This window comes from Prunus dulcis, chromosome 7 (assembly GCF_902201215.1).
Source record: "Prunus dulcis chromosome 7, ALMONDv2, whole genome shotgun sequence".
Lineage (NCBI taxonomy): Eukaryota > Viridiplantae > Streptophyta > Magnoliopsida > Rosales > Rosaceae > Prunus > Prunus dulcis.
This window is the reverse complement of record NC_047656.1, coordinates 8,455,624-8,475,526: the sequence shown is the minus strand read 5'-3', so window position 1 is coordinate 8,475,526 and position 19,903 is coordinate 8,455,624. Positions and strand designations below refer to the sequence as shown.

Here is a 19,903-nt window from a genome sequence, read left to right as displayed (position 1 = left end):
GAGAGAGTTATGGTCAAAAGAGTCTTAGTGGCACAACCGTAAATACTTCGAAGTTGGATTTATAAAAACCAGCTCAGTCTTCTCTCTCCTCGCGCGACTCTCTCTCTCCTCGCCGCTGTTCATGCCGTCGCCTTCTAGGGAGTGCCGGCGCCGCCACAGGGCACCACCGGCCACGGGACCAGTGGCGTTCGAACCGCCGTCGTCTCCCCTTCCTTTCCTGACCCTTCTCCGCTGGCGGCACGGCCTGTGCTGGCCGAAAAATGCAGAAAACCGCCGGGAGGTCACCGAAACTTCAACGCCGTTGATCTCCCTCCTCCGGCCACCATTTTTGTCGACCCAAGTATGGATCTTGAACCTCTCGAGCTGTTGTAGCTGCCTGTTGGGTAGGAATTGATCAATTCGTAGTGTAGCTATCGGATTTTTGAGGTTGAAGTTTCAGCCGATTTTCAGCCTCCGTTTTCGGCCACTTCCGGTCACTTTTTGGGGTAGGTCCAAGAACAAAAGTGGCTCCAAATACGGTATTTTACCTATGGTAGGAGTTTGGAGCCGTAGTTTGAAGTTTTTCCGGCGAGACGAAATCGCTTTAGACACCCATTACTTCCGGCGCATGCTGCGGCGCGTGGGTGAGGGTAGTGCAGTGGCACTATGTCTTGTTACGATTCTTATGTTGTCACGAGCGCGTAGGATTTCGCGAATCTCAATTTGGATACCGTTTGAGCCCCGAACGGATTTTCCATATTGTGTGATTTCCAGGTTCAATACTGTTGAACCATTGGATCGTGCTCAATTTCAGATATGTTGTTCCAGATAATTTCAGAATCGTGTAGGATTCGAAGGATTGTGAATCGGAGTCCCGGATACTCCGAAATCGCGAACCCTGGGGCTAGGGTTTGGAAGTTTTATGATTTCACGATCGTGGTCAATCCGATCATCAGTTTCAGACCAAACTTGCAGGATATGGTTCCTTAAATGTGAGGAACTTAAAAGAACTCTCAGATTGGTCATTGGAGGTCGTGGACCCCATGGGGTACCGTATCGACCAATGTGGAAGTTTATCGCTTAGTAAAGTCTCGAGTCTTTTCAGACGATTTTAAACATCTGAAATGCCTAGGTTGTCAGAAAAGGAGTTTAAAGTTAGTGCACGCATTTCTAGAAGTCGGGGGTCAGAGTTTTACTTAAAAACCTATACCGAGCAGTTTTATTAATTAAATATTCCTGTTGGTTTACCCAGGCACCCGGGACCAGGCAGGCCCGCAGGAGAGACTTACAGGAGGTCTAGCTAGCTCGGACCAGGAGTGAGTGGACTTTCTTTCATAAATGATTTTATATAAATGAGTTTATATAATGAGTTTTATTATTTGATCTTGAATACGTTTTATTAATTGTCATTTTTCCTAGTATGCTTTGTGAAGTTCATATCTTATTTATATGCTGCTTAGTTGATATGCTAAATAGTTACAAAAAACAGAGTTTGAGATTTACATCAGATAAAATAGCAGCATAGTTTCCGATTTAACAAAAGTCAGCTATTTAGCAGATTTTTCAGGAGCTTTTTATTTTCTTATGGCAGCAGAGTTTTTGATTTAGTGAAAATTCAGTTATTCAGCAGATTTTCCAGACATGTTATACTTTCTCAGAAATGTTATTTTTTTTTTTAAAACCACCATGTACCCAACTATGGTTATTACCCTCAGTTATGCCGATGTCTACGGACATCCAGTTTACCCTCAGTTTGTCAGTGCACTTGACATTTGCCTCACGAGTTTCGGGGACGCTCGGACCGTGAGTGCCAGGATTTGCAGCTCGGTTTGACTTGGTGTCGCCGAGGTCTGCCAGGATTTGAGGATCAGGCTGACTGCGGTCCCCTGAATCCTGCCAGTGCGGCTCGAGTTGACTTTGTGTCACCGAGACCTGCCAGCGGATCAGGCTGACTGCGATCCCTTGAATCCTGCCAGGATTTGCGGCTCGGATAGACTGTGTGTCGCCGAGACCTGCTAGGGGAATTGATGGAATTACAGGGGTACATCCGAGTGGTAGTTTTAATTGATTGCAGTGCTTTTATGCAAGGTTTGAGTACATTGCTTTTATGCAGGTTTGATTTCAGTGTTTTTATGCAAGTTTGGATTTCAGTGCTTACATGCAAGTTTTATTGCTCTTGAATACGATTGCATATATTTATATAAATATGTAACTGCATTGGTTTTAATATGCTTCAAAGGTAGTTTAGATATTTAGTTTTACTCAACTATATTTTAAAATGGGGGTTAGTATATTTTTAGATATTTTATGAACCCTTATTTTAGTCCACTCACAATTTCAAATGTTTTGCGCCCCCAGGCTATAGCGTGCACAGGACATCCACCACCGGGCCATCTTGACTTCCGCGCCTTCTTGTTCAAAAGTGATGGTTTGTAAAACGATTAACTTATCTGTGAACTATTAGAATTGCTCTGATATATTGCCCTAGAGTGAGAATGGAACTATTAGCATGTTTATTGAAGTGCTGGCAGTTGGTTGTGTGAATATTTTGCTCGTTCTGACAAGTGGAAATTTTGGGATTGACCAAATTACAGGGGAGACTCTGCCGAATTTTCGGCAAGAGTCAAGGTTGAAATTTCAATTAGAAGGGCAATTAGGTCAATTGTGCCTGACACTCGCCAAGTGTCGGACACGCACATGGTTCGACTCGAATTCCAAAGCGAAATTTGGTTCGGGTCCTGTCATGAACAGTATTATCATTCTCACATTTTAACACTTCATGAGAGAAATTATATCATTGTTCGCCAGAAATCAAAGCCACAGTGCTTAGGCTTTGATGTGAGATAGTTTAATCCTGGTAGACAGACTCCTATCAAACTACAAGCACAAGGGTAGATGAGAAATACTATCTAAAGGACACTGCAAACCTGCAGGACTCTATCTACAATTCAAGTAAGTATTCAGCAAATTATTTTACAGTTGTATTGATTTGATTATTTTTAAATAAAGCATATTTCGTTTCTGTTTTATTATTATGTTATTTTGGTTTTATACTGATTGTTCTCCAACAAGCTGCACGCTGGTCTCTATTGGCACAAAAACCACAGTTGTGAACCAATTTCTGTTCATGGTTTCAGTCAAAATATCAAAGGCCCGAAATAGACTAATAGGCTGTCAAAAATAATTGCCCATTAACACTCAAAAACCCGTAGTATTTAATGGGTGATCCAAATAATTACCTATTAAATTTACAGAGGCCTAAATTGCCTACTATATAGTTCATGGATCAATTTTAAAAATCCTCATAGCCATATTTGGGCCCAAGTGCAAATATCAATTTTAGAAAATTAGTGAGTTAATAAGAATTGTTCATTATTTTTCTTGGACATTGACAAAAAGAAAAATGGTACAAAACCATCCAATTTTGCCCATGGGTCATCTACCCATGCAAATTTCAATGAGATTAAATTCAAATCTCTCAAACACAAATTCTCGATTAGTGGGCCACACTCACCCATTAATTTTCAATTTTTCTCATGGGTCATCTACCCATGCAAATTTCATTGAGATTAATTTCAAATCTCTCAAACACAAATTCTCAATTAGTGGGCCACACTTACCCATTAATTTCTAATTTTTCCCATGGGTCATCTACCCATGAAAATTCTAATGAGATTAAATTCAAATCTCTCAAACACAAATTCTCAATTAGTGGGCTACACTTATCCATTAATTTCTAATTTTTCCCTTGGGTCATCTACCCATGAAAATTCCAATGAAATTAAATTCAAATCTCTCAAACACAAATTCGCAATTGGTGGGCCACACTTACCCATTAATTTCCAATTTTTCTCATAGGTCATCTACCTATGAAAATCTCCAAATTGTCCCAAAGACACAAATTCTCAATTAGTGGGCCACACTTACCCATTAATTTCTAATTTCTCCATGGGTCATCTACCCATGAAAATTCCAATGAGATTAAATTTAAATCTCAAAACACAAATTCTCAATTAGTGGGCCACATTTACCCATTAATTTCTAATTTTTCCTATGGGCCATCTACCCATGAAAATTCCAATGAGATTAAAATCAAATCTCTCAAACACAAATTCTAAATTAGTGGGCCACACTTACCTATTAATTTCTATATCAATTTGGAACTATGTCGGTTTGATCCCATCAAGGGTACGTAGGCAGTCTAGAATCCCAATAGACGCAACCACAACCAAATTTGAACAAATGGTTATATCAACCAAATTCTCACAAATCAAATATCTATCTCCACACAAATCTAATTTCCGAACTACATTGGTTTGATCCCTTCGAAAGGGTACATAGGCAATCTAGAGAATCAATTTAGATGCAATTGCCCAAATCTCCAAATAGAATCCCTGGTTTATTCTTAACCAAATTCGCCCCAAAACACATATCGAAATTGAATCCCTGGTTTATTCAGCTAAATTCACTCAAACTCTTTTTCAATCAAATTCATACAAATCCTCCCTTTTGCAATGAGTCATCTATTCATTACGAATCTTTGAACTACAGGTGGCTTGATTCCCGCGAGGGATACATAAGCATCCTGAGGTTGGACTTGGGAGCAGCTACAAAATCAAACACACATGTTCTGTTTCTTTATGATGGAATCAAAGGGTGTTCCCTTGAAGCAAGGGATTGTAATTAAGAGACATTGCGTCTCAAATGAGTTGAACCTAAAATAATAAAACTCCATTATTTAATTAATGGTGGTGAAATTATGTTGGGAGGATCACATTTTCCTTTAACAGTGGGAATTAGTGGATCTTCCTCCTATAAATAAACCTCTCGGTTACAAGTGGATTTTCAAAAGCAAGATGAAAGCAAATGGATCCATAGACGAGTATAACGCAAGACTTGTAGTAAAGGGTTATAAGCAAAAAGAGGGCTTAGACTACTTTGATACATATTCACCGGTTACAAGAATAACATCCATTAGAATGCTAATTACAATTGCTACTTTGCGTTATCTTGAAATACATCAAATGAATGTTAAAACTGCTTTTCTAAATGGTGATTTAGAAAAGGAAATTTACATGAAACAACTGGAAGGATTTGTTGTTCCTAGACAAGAGAAGAAAGTGTGTAAGCTTGTTAAGTCTTTGTATGGCTTAAAGCAAGTACCAAAACAATGGCATCTTAAATTTTACCATGCAATAAGGTGAAATGGATTCAAAATTAATGAGTGTGATAAATGTGTTTACACAAAAATCACTCAAAATTGTTATGTCAATAAATGTCTTTATATAGATGCCATGCTTATCATTGGAAGCGATAATGATATGACTAAATCTACTAAAAGAATTTTGTCTAATAAATTTGATATGAAAGATATGGGAATTGCAGATGTTATCCTAGGAATTAAAATCTCTAGAACATTAGATGGAATAGTCTTGTCTCAATCACATTATATTGAGAAAATACTTGCCAAATTTGGTAAGTATGAATATAATCTTGCAAAGACTCCATATGATGTGAATCATCATTTGACGAAGAACACTAGTCAAGGTATATTAGAAGTTGATTATGCACGAATAATCTGCAGTTTGATGTATGTCACAAACTGTACTCGCCCTAACCTAGCATACTTAATTAATAAATTGAGTAGATATACAAGCAATCCTAGAAGAGATCACTAGAAAGAGATTATTAGGGTTCTTAGGTATTTGAGCTATACCAAGAACTATGCATTGCATTACACAAAATATCCATTTGTACTGGCCAAAGCCTGTGCTCACAATATGTATGCATTGTGATAGTTAAGCGATGATTGGAGGGGTTCAAAATAATATGTATAATGGTAAGTCTCAACACATACTTCGAAAACATAATATCGTAAGAAAACTCCTCTCAAGTGGTATAATTACTATTGACTATATAAGGTCAACAGATAATTTAGTGGATCCGTTTACGAAAGGTTTGAAGAGAGAGCTAGTTAACAATCATCGAGGGGAATGGGGCTAAAGCCTATATCTCAATAGTTGTCATTATGGACACCCAACCTAGCTGACTGGAGATCCTAAGACTTAGGTTCAAAGGGACAACTAAGTTATGTGTGACTAAAGTGCGAGCGTTGTGGGGATTCCATCCCCTGCCCATTCCTATGATGATACAATGCTCCCTGCATCGTGTATGGTTAAGTTAATCTTTTAATGATTCTTGTGACTTGGAAAACCAAGTGGAGTATAGCAGGGTACTCTTTATAATTAGACCGTTTCTATGAAAATTGCAAGGCTCAATTCTCTAAAGTAGTGACGAACACCAAGAGTGGTCCACGAAAGGACACAACCTAGAACCAAATGTGTATGAAAAGGTATTATGTGAGTAATATTGGTTCGGTTTACAAGACGGCTGAACAGTTCAAGACATCATGTTCACTGATTAGCTAGTAAATCTGATTTTACTTCACTATGGAAGGTTCAAGGCCAAAAGCTACCTATCTTGATGTGGTGCCTTTTCAACCGAATTCTCTCAAGTGTCTACCTTGTACATTTGCATTAATTAATTTCCATTCATGTAAGGATTTGTTAGAAAATTATAATATTTATATTTAATTTTTTGAATGGAAATTAAATTGTGGAACCCGTGACTTTAAGTACATGACTTTTACGAATTGGTATGTATCAATTGGGAATAGTCATGTTCTTAACAGAGGAAAAATAAAAAATATTTTTTTTTGTGAATAAAATAATAATACTTTTATATGAAAAGTTGCATTGTTTCATAGTAATTAAAACATTGCACTTCTTGATTTGTGGTTGTAACAGGAAAAGACACATTTGTTGATATTTTTCAATCACATATTTTTCTGAACAGAGGCCTTGTTGCCTATAAATAGAAAAGGTCCTACAACATTTCATTCAGCCAATTGTCATCCGACAATACTAGTTTTTAGAGTATTCATAGCATTGTATTTTCAGAAACATAGTGAGTTAGTAAGAGAGAGTTCATACACAATTTTAAGTTCGCTTTTCTTGGGGATTAGAGTGCTACTTCAACAAGAAGTCGATCATTGTATCCTAGGAGATGTTTGCCAATCAAATCCTAAAGGCACCTATGGGGAGGCAATTTCGTCTTGAGGAGATAGAACCAAGTTCTAGACTCAATCATTTGTAAAGTATTATTAATTTTTCCTTGTCGTTATTTTCTTATATTTATTTCAAATTTATAGTGAAATTTTATTTTCGAAATTCTGTAAATATAACAATTATCTTTATTTTTTTCCAACAATTTCATACATAAGTAGTGGCAGTTCTAGCCTATGGCAAGCTGGGCTCATGCCCGGCCGAAATTTGTGTTTAAAAAAAATTACCCACACTCTTCTCTCTCCTCTCTCCTCTTTTGCCGAGCCTAAATTTTTGTTAAAAAAACTATTACCTACACTCTCCTCTCTCCTCTCTCCTTTTTGTATTCTTTTCCTTCTCTCCTCTCTCTCTCTCTCTCTCTTTTTTCGTTCTTTTCCTTCTCTCTTCTCTCCCTCTCTTTTTTTTTTCTTTCTTTCCCTTCTCTCATCTCTCCTCTTTTTTTCTTTTTTCTTTTTTCCGTTCTTTTTCTTCTATCTTCTCTCCTCTTCTTATTTCTTCCTTTTCCTTCTCTCTTTTTGTTAGAAAAATATTACCTACATTACTTATGATTATTAAATTTTTTTGTCTCGCACAAAGATAGCTATTTCAGAAATTATGGAACATGATTGATAGGGCTATGGAGCTCGAGGTGGAAAGCCAAAAACGGATGTCATAATAGACGTTTATAAAAGGAAACAAGGGGAGAAATGAGGTCACAACTCGTTTAAAAAAAAAAACTAGCTCCGCCAATTTTCCTCCTTCCCATTTCTCTTGATATAAACCTGGCTTTTTTTAAATTAATATAGTCCCTTATTTTATCTTTCTTTTTAATGTGAAATAGTTTTTTTTTTCTTTTAGTTTTTATTTTAGTTTTTGTATTTGTAGATATAAATGCATTTGAGGGTAAGGCTTATTACGTCTCCCCTCACTATGTAATCTTTTTATGTTTATTAATGAAATTCACTCGTTTCGTCAAGTTTATTATATAAGTTTTGCCCGATCGGCTTTCAAATCCTGGAACCGTAAGTAAGAAGCCAACCATGCGCATCTGGGGACCAACCATGCAGTTTACTCAAGAAAATGCATATAATTCCATTCCACGTACCTTATTGGACTTACAAACTTGCAAAATGGGTTAAGGGCCTGGAATCTTGTGTATCCTCAATCCCTATCTTATGCGGTATCAACCCACGTGTGTCGGGGCATTTGTTTGGTACTGTTACGTTAGTCCGTCGGGGCATTTGTTTGGTACTGTTACGTTAGTCCGTCGGGGCATTTGTTTGGTACTGGCACGTTATAGAGACAGAGAGAACCATGGCTTGAACTTGCCAAACTGACCAATTATAAAGTCATCTTTAATTAGCCATAATATTAACAGCATTGATGACAATGATAGTGATGAGAAGTCAAGAAAATGTGTTGGACTTGCAAACTTGCAAAATGGTTTAAGCAACTGGACCCTTTATTTTGGTTTTGATTTTTACACGCGCTAGTGGCCTTGTATAATTATATAAATGTATGAGTTCACTTGTTGTGTGTTCATCTGCATCAAATTGAGAAAACTTGATTCGAAAAATGAAAATCTATCACCTGATGAATATTTCCCAATATTTGCTCCTTTTGTTGTGCTTGTTGGGTGATACTGGACTTGCAAGCTCGGGTATAAAAGTGAAACCAATATGCATTGAGGAAGAAAGGAAAGCACTTTTGAGCTTTAAACAAGATCTTAATGATACGTCTGGTAGGCTTTCTTCTTGGGTGGGTCATGATTGTTGCCGCTGGGAAGGGATTTCATGCAACAACCGCACCAGTCATGTTGCCGAGATGGATCTCCGGAATACATATGACAAGTCCACGGCTGTTGAAGAGTGGGACGAGTTGGCTTATAGCCAGTCTCGCTTGGGGGGTAAGATAAATCCTTCTTTGCTTAGCTTGAAACACTTGCATTACCTGGACTTAAGTTTGAATAATTTTGAAGGGATCCAAATTCCTAAGTTCTTTGGGGAGCTTAAATCTCTGAGGTATCTCAATATCTCCTTTGCACAGCTAACAGGAGAGATTCCCTCTTCTCTTGGTAACTTGTCAAACTTGAACTATCTTGATGTCGGTTTTTCTTCATCCAAAATATATTCCAAAAACTTGAATTGGCTTTCTCATCTCTCTTCCCTAAAATACCTCAATCTCAATGAAGTGAATCTTAGTAGCAGCACAGGTTGGCTGCATGCTGTTAACATGCTTCCTTCCTTAGAGTCACTAGATTTGTCTGGTTGTGAGTTGGAAGGCCAATTGCCGGCCTCCTTCGGAATGTTAAAAAGTTTGCAGTACTTGGACCTCTCTTTTAATCACATGAACGGGTCCATTCCACAAAGTCTAGGACAACTCTCCGAGCTAGTTGAACTCAATCTGTCTTTCAATTCATGGGAAGGTATTCTAACGGAAGCCCATTTCATTAATCTCACCAAATTGAAAAGTCTTTCAATAGGTAACAATCTTGATGACATAGAGAAGCCCATGTCCCTCGTTTTCAACTTGTCTCATGATTGGGTTCCTTCTTTCAAGCTCCACACAATTGTGATTAGAAACTACAAAGTAGGTCCTGGTTTTCCTGTATGGCTTCAATCTCAGACTGAACTAGTACAAGTCGTCCTTCATAGAACTGGAATATCAGATTCTATACCAGGGGAATGGTTGTTGAAGCTATCTTCCCAACTAGAATACCTGGATTTATCTCATAACCAATTCCGAGGAAGGCTTTCATCCAACCAATTGATGAGATTTCCAAAGTTACGTTTATTAAATTTGGCTCATAATCAATTTGAGGGCCCACTCCCACTTTGGTCCACTAATGCATCTTACTTTGATCTCGAAAGCAATTTATTTTACGCGCCAATTCCCTCCAATTTTGACAAACTGATGCCCAAATTGGAAGAATTGTATATTTCGGAAAATCATTTGAATGGTACAATTCCACCTTCTATTTGCAACATGCAAAACTTGGCAGTCCTTTCCCTGAGGAGCAATTATTTTTCTGGAGAATTCCCCCACACTTGGAGTTCGTGGAGCCAGATAACCATTGTAGATGCTGCCTACAACAATCTCTCTGGTAATATTCCTACTTCAATGGGAATATTAAGTTCTCTTGAAATATTGAAGCTCAACAACAACAATTTTGGCGATAAGATTCCCGATTCTTTGCACAATTGCTCTGTTTTGAAAATTATCGATCTTGGAGGCAACAAATTATCTGGGAGCATACCTCCATGGATAGGAGGATCAAATGTATCCATGTTGTGCATGCTACGATTGCAATCCAACTTTTTCACTGGACATATTCCCCGACAATTGTGCAATCTTGGCTACCTTCACATCCTCGACCTCAGCGACAACAACTTTTCAGGTACTATTCCCACATGCTTCAATAATTTGACTTCTCTCATCCATAATGTTTCCGATATATACAACAACTACTATCTTCCACAAACCATGGTGATATTAAAAGGACAAGAACGCGTGTATAACACCACTCTAATGCTGGTAAAGAGCATTGATCTTTCATCAAATATTTTGGAAGGTGAAATCCCTCAAGAAATTGGTGGCCTCACTTTATTGGGTACCTTGAACTTGTCGAGGAATCATTTGACTGGTAACATCCCCTCGATTGTTGGAAATATGCATGGGCTCGAAACTCTTGATCTTTCAAACAACCATCTTTCAGGACAAATTCCTCAAAGCCTTGAATCTTTAACATTCTTGTCGCACTTGAATTTGGCTAATAACAACTTGGTGGGGAGAATTCCCTTGGGCAGCCAACTTCAAACGTTCACTGATTGTTCCATTTATATGGGCAATCCATCACTTTGTGGCTTTCCTCTTCCAACTAAGTGCCCTGGAGATGACACTTTGACCATTACGAATGCGAAACACAGTAAGGAAGATGGAAATGATAAGATGTGGTTCTATGTGGGCATGGGACTTGGCTTTATCGTAGGCTTTTGGGGTGTTGTTGGCACATTAGTCGTGAAGAAATCATTGAGGTATGCTTTTTTTCGATTTTTTGATGACACCAAAGATAAAGTAACACTAGCAATCGAGTTGAAAGTGACTCGTTTGCAAAGAAAGTTTTGTCATGTTTAGCAGTGTACTATAATTTTGACCAAGTAAAACAGTGTAATGCATTCTATATATATGTGTGTATATTTTCTTGGGAAAATTTAAATAAAATACCAATTTGGTCTTGTACTTTTGACAAAATAACAGCCGATCAATCATTTTTTGGACGGGGTACAAAGCAAAAGCCCCTTTGACGACTGTCTTTTTGGGGTTCAGTAGGAGCACATAAAACTTTATTTATATTAGTTTCAGTGATTCTTCATGATTTTAGATACCTCAAATCCAGATTCATGAACAGGAGAAGTAATACATGCAGTACGTAGCAGAGCATGTATATATTAAACATTCATGGTGAGCTTTGACCCTCAGTTTGACTTTGAGCCTGCATACAATTTACTGCCATTCTTAAAATCTGGTTAAGAATTTGATTCATGATGTAGTTTCAGATTTGTTGGGGATGTTTGTTTAAGAATATGGATTTGATATATCAAATTTGGTTTGGTGAATTAAGGATTTAGTTAAGAAGTGTTCAAAAGTACCACGTGGGAATATTATCTCACTTATAAATCAGGAGGTGGTTTGAACCCACTCGCAAAGAAAAGAGTAAAATATTTTTTTATTTTTTATTTTTTTCCAACTGATTTTGATTTTGATTTTGATTTGGTTTATTTTCACTTAGTTCTTAGTTGAAGATATCAAATTGATATTGATTTGGTGTTATACATGTTCTAACTTTTACTTCCTTAGTTAAAGATAGATATCAACACTATCATGATTTAAAGCCTTCACTATGCCAAAAAAAGGACGGAGGAAACTGTCATGGCTCTAGGTAAAAAAATCCACGTCTATTCCACCAACGTACTTTAGAAATTCAAACCACAGTGGTGATTCACCGTCGTGGTTTGAGATAATCCACGTTGCTTTATTCCCAAAAGCAACGTTGTTCGAGTTCAATTGGAAGAAAAATCAAAGTTTGAAACAACTTTCTTAAAAAGCGACGTAGTAAGTGCTATAACACGTCGTTTTTTTAACTAATAGACGTGGTATTACTCTTACTAAGTCGATTGCTTTGCAAAAATAGACGCGGTATGTGCCTTACTACATCTATTTTTTTATTATTGAAAACGGATGTGTGAAGTGCATTTTCTAAGACTATTTTTAAAGCTTCAACCATTGTCGTCTATTTGTCAATTCAGAAATAAGCACTTAATGGTCATTAAACCCTTTGCAATGCTAATGTGTTGAGAATCAAAGATTATCCTATCGTTTAGGGATTGTATAATAGAATAGGAATGTTATATTATTTGATTTTCTGTATATATTTTTCACGGGAGCCTTTTTTCTCACCATTTTAACCCAAGGTGAACCCTCACCGTCCTTTTAAAAACTTGACACATGTCCATAAGCGGATATAACCGTGATTAATTATTTATTTTAAAATTTTTAAAAGTATTTAAAACAAAATAAATAAATAATAATAATAATAATAATAATAAAATAACATTTATAAAATTAAAAAAACTATTTCCTTCTCTCTCCCCTTCCCGGCCCACCCCCAACCCAGACGTCCTATTCTCTGTCTGCCTCCACAACCTCTCTCCTCGCCGGAAACACATGGATGTTGGAAATCACAGTCATCAGAGTCAACGCCAATCAAAGCTTGATTTGTGGATCGAATCTCAGTGAATAAATCAAATTGTAATTGCTGTAATTAGGTCCTAAAGTTTAGATGTTTGTCTGACAGTTTACCTCTTTTAGACTAGACGTACTCCTTTATAACCATGTATATGAGTTGTACAGAGATGCAAGAAAATACAGAGAAACCTTTCTCATTCTTTTCTCCATTATCAGTTTCTTTATGGTATCAGAGCACCATCCTGGTGCCTGATATTGCTCACTTTGCTTCCGCCAATATCATTGACCACCATGACTGAAACTTTATCATAGAAGAAGTTGACAGAGGTTACGGATTTCAACGATCCCTATTATCTTCACCCTTCAGATCACACTGGGCACGCTATCGTCACTCGACCTTTGGAGGGTGACAACTATGCGACGTGGAGTCGCGCCATGAGAATGTCTTTGGAAGCTAAGAATAAGCTTGGCTTTGTCGATGGCACAATCAAAGCACCTTCAGCGAGGGGATCCCAAATATGGAGCTTGGAGAAAATGCAATCAGATCGTGAAGTCGTGGATCCTCAATTCAATTAGCCCAACCTTGACCAATACGGTGATCTTTTCCGACACAGCCGCTGAAGTCTGGGCAGATCTCAATGAACGATTCTCACAAGGGAATTTTTCTCGTATTTTTGAACTCAAACGAGGGATCGTTGAGCACCGTCAACAACAACAGTCCATAGCTGTCTACTATACAACGCTCAAATCCTTTTGGGATGAACTGGGATCGTACAACGATCCACCTTCATGTAACTGCGCAGGTTTGAAGCAGATTGCTGAAAGGGAAGAGCAGGAGCAGATCCTCCAATTCCTCATGGGGTTGAATGACACATATTCTGCCATTCGTGGACAAATCCTTTTGATGCAGCCACTTCCCAATATTAGAAAAATCTACTCACTCTTACTCCAAGAAGAAAAACAGAGGCAGTTTGCTGATACTCGTGACGGCCCTATTCATGCCATGAACGTGAAGAAAAGCACAAAGAACACAGAGAATAGGCAGCCTGCAAAATCACAAGACAACAAAGGGAAATCCTTGTATTGCACACACTATGAAGGTGATACACACAGTTGATCGCTGGTACTGCATCATCGGCTTTCCTCCAGGGCACAAGTTCCATGGCAAAGCAATTAAGCCACCAAACAGGAACAAGCGCTTCACAGCCAATAATGCTCACGGCACGACCAAACCCACCACTGCAGAGAATGCGCATCAGAACTTTCCTCAATTCACAGAGGAGGAGTACAATCAGATAAGGGCCTTACTCGGTAAAACCCAGTTTTGTGGAAATGTAACAGGTAAACCCAATCCCAAATGTTATACAGCTTGGATTATTGATAGTGGTGCAAGTGATCATATATCTTCCTCCTCTCATCTGTTGCATCAAACACCTTACCATGACATTGTTGGTTTACCTAATGGCTCACACATAGATATCCTATCTGTTGGTTCAGTACAAGTTAATCCAAATTTATTCATACAAAATGTCCTTCATGTACCTTCCTTTCCGGTCAATTTACTCTCAGTCAGTAAAATTACTCGTGATTTGAGTTGTATCGTCATTTTTCATCCTAACTTTTGTATATTACAGGACCTGAAAACGATGAAGGTGATTGGCCTGGGGAAGGAGCATAATGGTATCTACTACCTGTTCAAACACACAGCCATCAAGCCACCACCAGAAATTCGAGCCAACACCACCTCTATCATTCCATATTTATGGCACTGCCGCCTAGGACACCCTTCTACTCCACCATTACAATTTTTATCCAAGATAGTTCCTAATATTTCTTTTCATCCTAATAAGCATTGTGAATTTGCCCCATGGCAAAACAAACTAGATTGCCTTTCAATTTAAGTTCAATTTCATCACGTGCGCCTTTTGATCTCATACATTGTGACATTTGGGGTCCCCATCGCACTCATTCACATTCCGGTGCTCGTTATTTTTTAACTATTGTAGATGATTTCTCACGCTACACTTGGATACATCTTATGACATTTAAATTAGAAACACAAGGACTACTAAAATCCTTCATCGCCTTTGTCAAAACACAATTCCAATGTAGTGTTAAACAAGTTAGGGCAGACAATGGAAGTGAGTTCATTTCAATGCGACCTCTTTTTAACGACATGGGAATTCTTTTTCAACATTCTTGCCCCGCAACACCACAACAAAACGGAGTCGTAGAGCGCAAACATCGTCATCTCTTAAATGTTGCTCGTGCTTTATGATTCCAAGCCCACCTACCACTTAGTTTTTGGGGGGAAAGCATTCTTACTGCTGCCTATATCATAAACAGACTACCCACACCCGTTCTCTCCAAAAGCACACCATATGAAAAGCTCCACAACACCACACCTCACTACAATCATATGAGAGTTTTTGGCTGTTTATGTTATGCCACCAGCACTAAACCCTCACACAAGTTTGATTCTAGGGCACGTCGATGTATTTTTGTGGGTTACCCTCTTGGCCAAAAGGCTTATCGCCTATATGATCTCTCTACCAAAACTTTCTTTTCCAGCCGAGATGTCACATTCCATGAAACAATATTCCCATTTTCTACTCAAACCCAAGACACACAAACTGACTACCCAGACCCCTCAGTCCTACCTTTGCCTTTACCAGATGTCACATATCAACCCACACTTATCAATCCTTCACACATGTCGCATGCACCAACTCACCCAACACCAATACCTCCATCACCAAATATTACAACATTATCCCACACTCAGCCCAACCAAATCCATGACAACCTCCAGCCCAACCTTACTACTACATCTTCACCAAATAACACCATGTCGTCACCACCCTTCATGCAACTATCACCTCCTGAACCCATACACCCTATAATTGACACACCCATGTGCTAAAATATGAAAACTATGAGAGAATATTTGTTTGTGGGAATTTTCTGTGTATTCTTCTCCTTGTAGGAGGTCATATTTATAATACAACGAAACCTGAATGGGCAAGTAAATAATAAATTCCTAAATCTATTTGCAGTAGGAAATCAGAAATTAAAGTAAATCAATTACAATTATAATAGGAATTCTTGGTGTGTAAGGAAAGTAAGTCAATATCCACAAGTCACGCCAACACTCCCCCTCACGTTGGTGCATAGATGTCGCCAATGCCCAACTGATCTAGTGAATTGTGGAATGCTTTACTGGAAATCGCTTTGTCAAAATATCCGCCAATTGATCCTCGGATTTCACAAAAGGAAACTGAAACACTTTAGCCTCAAGCTTTTGTTTGATGAAGTGTCGATCCACCTCAACATGTTTAGTACGATCATGCTGAACCGGATTCTGTGCAATGGCTATAGCAGCCTTGTTGTCACAAAAGAGATTCATTGTGGATGTAGGTTTATACCCAAGTTCAGTAAGCAACTTTCTTAACCAAAGAAGTTCACAAATCCCTTTAGTCATGCCTCTGAACTCGGCTTCTGCACTGGATAAAGCTACTACATTCTGTTTCTTGCTTCTCCATGTCACCAAATTACCTCCCACGAATGTGAAGTAACCCGATGTGGATTTTCTATCTGTTACATTACCTGCCCAATCTGCATCTGAATAACCATCAATATTTAGATGACCATGCTTTGAGAACATAAGTCCTTTTTCAGGTGCAGACTTCAAATATCTAAGTATCCGAAGAACTGCATTCATATGGTCTTCACTTGGAGAGTGCATAAATTGACTGACAACGCTCACCGCATAAGCAATGTCTGGTCGAGTATGTGACAAATAGATCAATCTTCCCACTAACCTTTGGTATCTTTCTTTGTTAGTTAGAACTTGATCCGGATATTCTCCAAGATGATGATTCTGAACAATAGGAGTGTCCGCAGGTTTACAATCTAGCATTCCTGTGTCTGTCAACAAGTCTAAGACATATTTCCTTTGAGAGAGAAATATGCCTTGCTGCGATCGAGCCACCTCAATTCCCAAGAAATACTTGAGTCCACCTAGATCCTTCATCTCAAACTCCGTAGCCAGATAGTCTTGTAGCTGTGATATTTCCTGTTTATCATTCCCAGTAATAATCATATCATCAACATAGATTATTAATGCTGTTACCTTCCCTTTTCGATGTTTCAAGAACAGAGTATGATCTGAGTTGCACTGTTTGAAACCATTGTTCTTCATTGCCATGGTGAACCGTCCAAACCATGCACGTGGTGATTGTTTCAATCCATACAATGCTTTTCGTAACCTGCAAACTGTTCCAGTCTGAGTAGTATTATATCCAGGAGGAATGTCCATGTACACCTCCTCCGTGAGTTCGCCATGTAGAAAAGCATTCTTTACATCAAACTGGTGTAGTGGCCAATCCAAATTAGCTGCAAGGGACAATAAGACTCTGACGGTGTTTAACTTTGCAACTGGAGCAAAGGTTTCTTCATAGTCTATACCATAGGTCTGTGTGTATCCTTTTGCCACAAGTCTTGCCTTGTATCGCTCGATAGATCCATCTGCATTGTGTTTTATAGTAAACACCCATCTACATCCGATAGTCTTTTTTTCCTCGGGGTATAGTCTCCAATGTCCAAGTCTGATTTTTCTCAAGGGCTTTCATCTCCTCTTTTATAGCTTGGACCCACTTAGGATCTTTCAATGCTTCAGAGACCTTGGTTGGAATATGGATAGCAGACAACTGATGCACAAAAGCCTTGAGTGGTTCAGACAGCTTCTCAAGTGGATACATGATTTGCAATTGGATACTTGGATGTCTTGCCAATATCAGGTGAATAACGGTTTGGTGGTTTCCCACGATTTTTCCTGAAAGGTAATTGATATCCAATAGTTTTATCATCTAAATGCACAAGTCTAGTAGGAGTAGTTACCTCAAGGATATTCTCAGGAGATTGGTCTGTTGGTACTGTTGAGTTAGAGGGGGGTCTTCATCTTGTTGTTCTGTATTGTCTGTAGGTGTGAGACTCGGATCAGAAATATCTTCGCATGGATCAGGTGGGTCAGGCAATTGATCGCTATGAATGGGCGATTGGTCGCTTTTCGACAGAGAGTAATCTCGTGCTCCAGACTCGGAATGATCAATCATTTCTGTACAAAGGAGAATTTCTTTATTTTCCAAGTTGTTCCAATTCTGCTCTTCACTTCGTATCTCCCCCTGAAGTGTAGAATTGGATGATGGGTCATGGAAGAACAGCTCAGATTCCAGAAAGGTCACATCCAAAGTGACATAGGTTCGTTGGGTAGGAGGGTGATAACAGCGGTAGCCTTTCTAATGAGTGGCATAACCCACAAAAACACAACTAAGCGCACATGGATCAAGTTTGCTACGTTGATTTTTGTGGAGATGAACGAAAGCCACACATCCAAAGATTCGGGGTGTGAGTACCAAAACAGAAGGCAGAGGTCTGTGTTGTGCAAGCACCTGTAAGGGAGTTTTAAAGGTCAGTACACCAGAAGGCATGCGGTTGATCAGATGAACTGCGGTGACAATAGCATCATCCCAGTGATGGCGAGGAACATGAGCGCCAATCAGAAGTGCTCGGGCGGTTTCAAGAAGATGTCGATTCTTTCGTTCAGCAACACCATTTTGTTGTGGTGTCTGAGGACAAGTCGTTCATGGATAATTCCATGTTGTTGGAAGTAAGTCTGAAAGTCATGATTGACAAATTCTCCACCATTGTCTGAGCGAAGAATCTGGATTTGAGCATTAAACTGAGTTTTCATCTGTTTGTGGAAGGACTGAAAACAGGAAAACACTTCGTTTTTATTCTTCAGCAAATAAAGCCATGTCATCCGTGTACAATCATCGATGAATGTGACAAACCATCGAACACCAGAAGGAGCAGTGATAGGAGAAGGTCCCCGGACATCAGAATGAATTAACGTAAATGGAGTAGTACACTTGTTCGTACTCAACGGGTAGGGCACACGGTGACTCTTGGCCAAAATACAAGTATCACATGTGAAGTCGGAGTCCTTGAAACCTGAGAATAAATCTGGTATAAGATGCTTCATATAACTAAAAGACGGATGTCCCAATCGACGGTGCCACAACCAGATTTGCTTTTGTTTGCTATCAAAGGATGTGTCACGCTGTTAGCCATGCCGGGACTGAAGTCATCGACATAATATAGCCCCCCTCTCTTAGTACCACGACCAAGAATCTCCTTAGTATGAATATCCTGAAGCAAACAAAAACTCGGGTAAATGAGTACACAACAATTCAATTGTTCAGTAAGCTGACTAACTGACAATAATTTAGTGGATAAAGATGGAACAAGTAAAGTATTAGACAATGTGAGAGAGGATGAGAGTGTGCCACACCTCCAAGGCTCGTCATGCTCCCCCCCAGGTCGTCGTCTTCTCGTCGAGGTACTCATCACCCTTTATCTAATTTTGTCTCTTATGATCATTTATCTCCATCTCACCGTTGCTTTATCACTAGTCTCTCTGCCCATAACGAACCAAAATCCTTTGCACAGGCTTATTTAGATCCGAGATGGAAGGAGGCTATGCATGCTGAATTGACAGCTCTTGAACAAAACAAAACATGGACTTTATGCCCCTTACCACAGGGAAAACGATCCATTGGGAGCAAATGGGTCTATAAGATTAAATATCGCTCTGATGGCACGATCGAAAGATACAAAGCCCGCCTTGTTGCCAAGGGTTATACACAAATGGAAGGTCTTGACTATACCGAAACCTTTTCACCCGTAGCCAAATTGGTCACCCTCAAATGCTTACTTGCTGTTGCTGCTGTGCGACATTGGTCCTTGCATCAGCTTGACGTCCAAAATGCCTTCCTCCATGGCGATTTGGATGAAGAGGTTTATATGTTGCCTCCTCTAGGCCTTCGTCAACAGGGGGCGAATATGGTGTGTCGACTTCAGAAGTCACTCTACGGTTTAAAGCAAGCATCACACAATTGGTTCTCAAAGTTCTCAACAGCCATCAAACGAGCCGGATTTCAACAATCTAAGGCAAACTATTCCTTATTTACTAAGGTACGAGGTGCTTCTTTTACAGCAGTGTTACTTTATGTAGA

At 39.0% G+C, this 19,903-nt stretch overlaps 1 protein-coding gene across 1 annotated transcript; it reads left to right on the top strand.

Moving 5' to 3' along the window:
* Positions 1 to 8,657: 8,657 nt before the first annotated feature.
* Positions 8,658 to 11,216, top strand: LOC117635309 (receptor-like protein EIX2). Its single transcript, XM_034369649.1, has one exon. It carries the CDS (start codon positions 8,658 to 8,660, stop codon positions 11,214 to 11,216), a length of 2,559 nt encoding a protein of 852 aa, XP_034225540.1.
* The last annotated feature ends 8,687 nt before the right edge of the window (positions 11,217 to 19,903 follow it).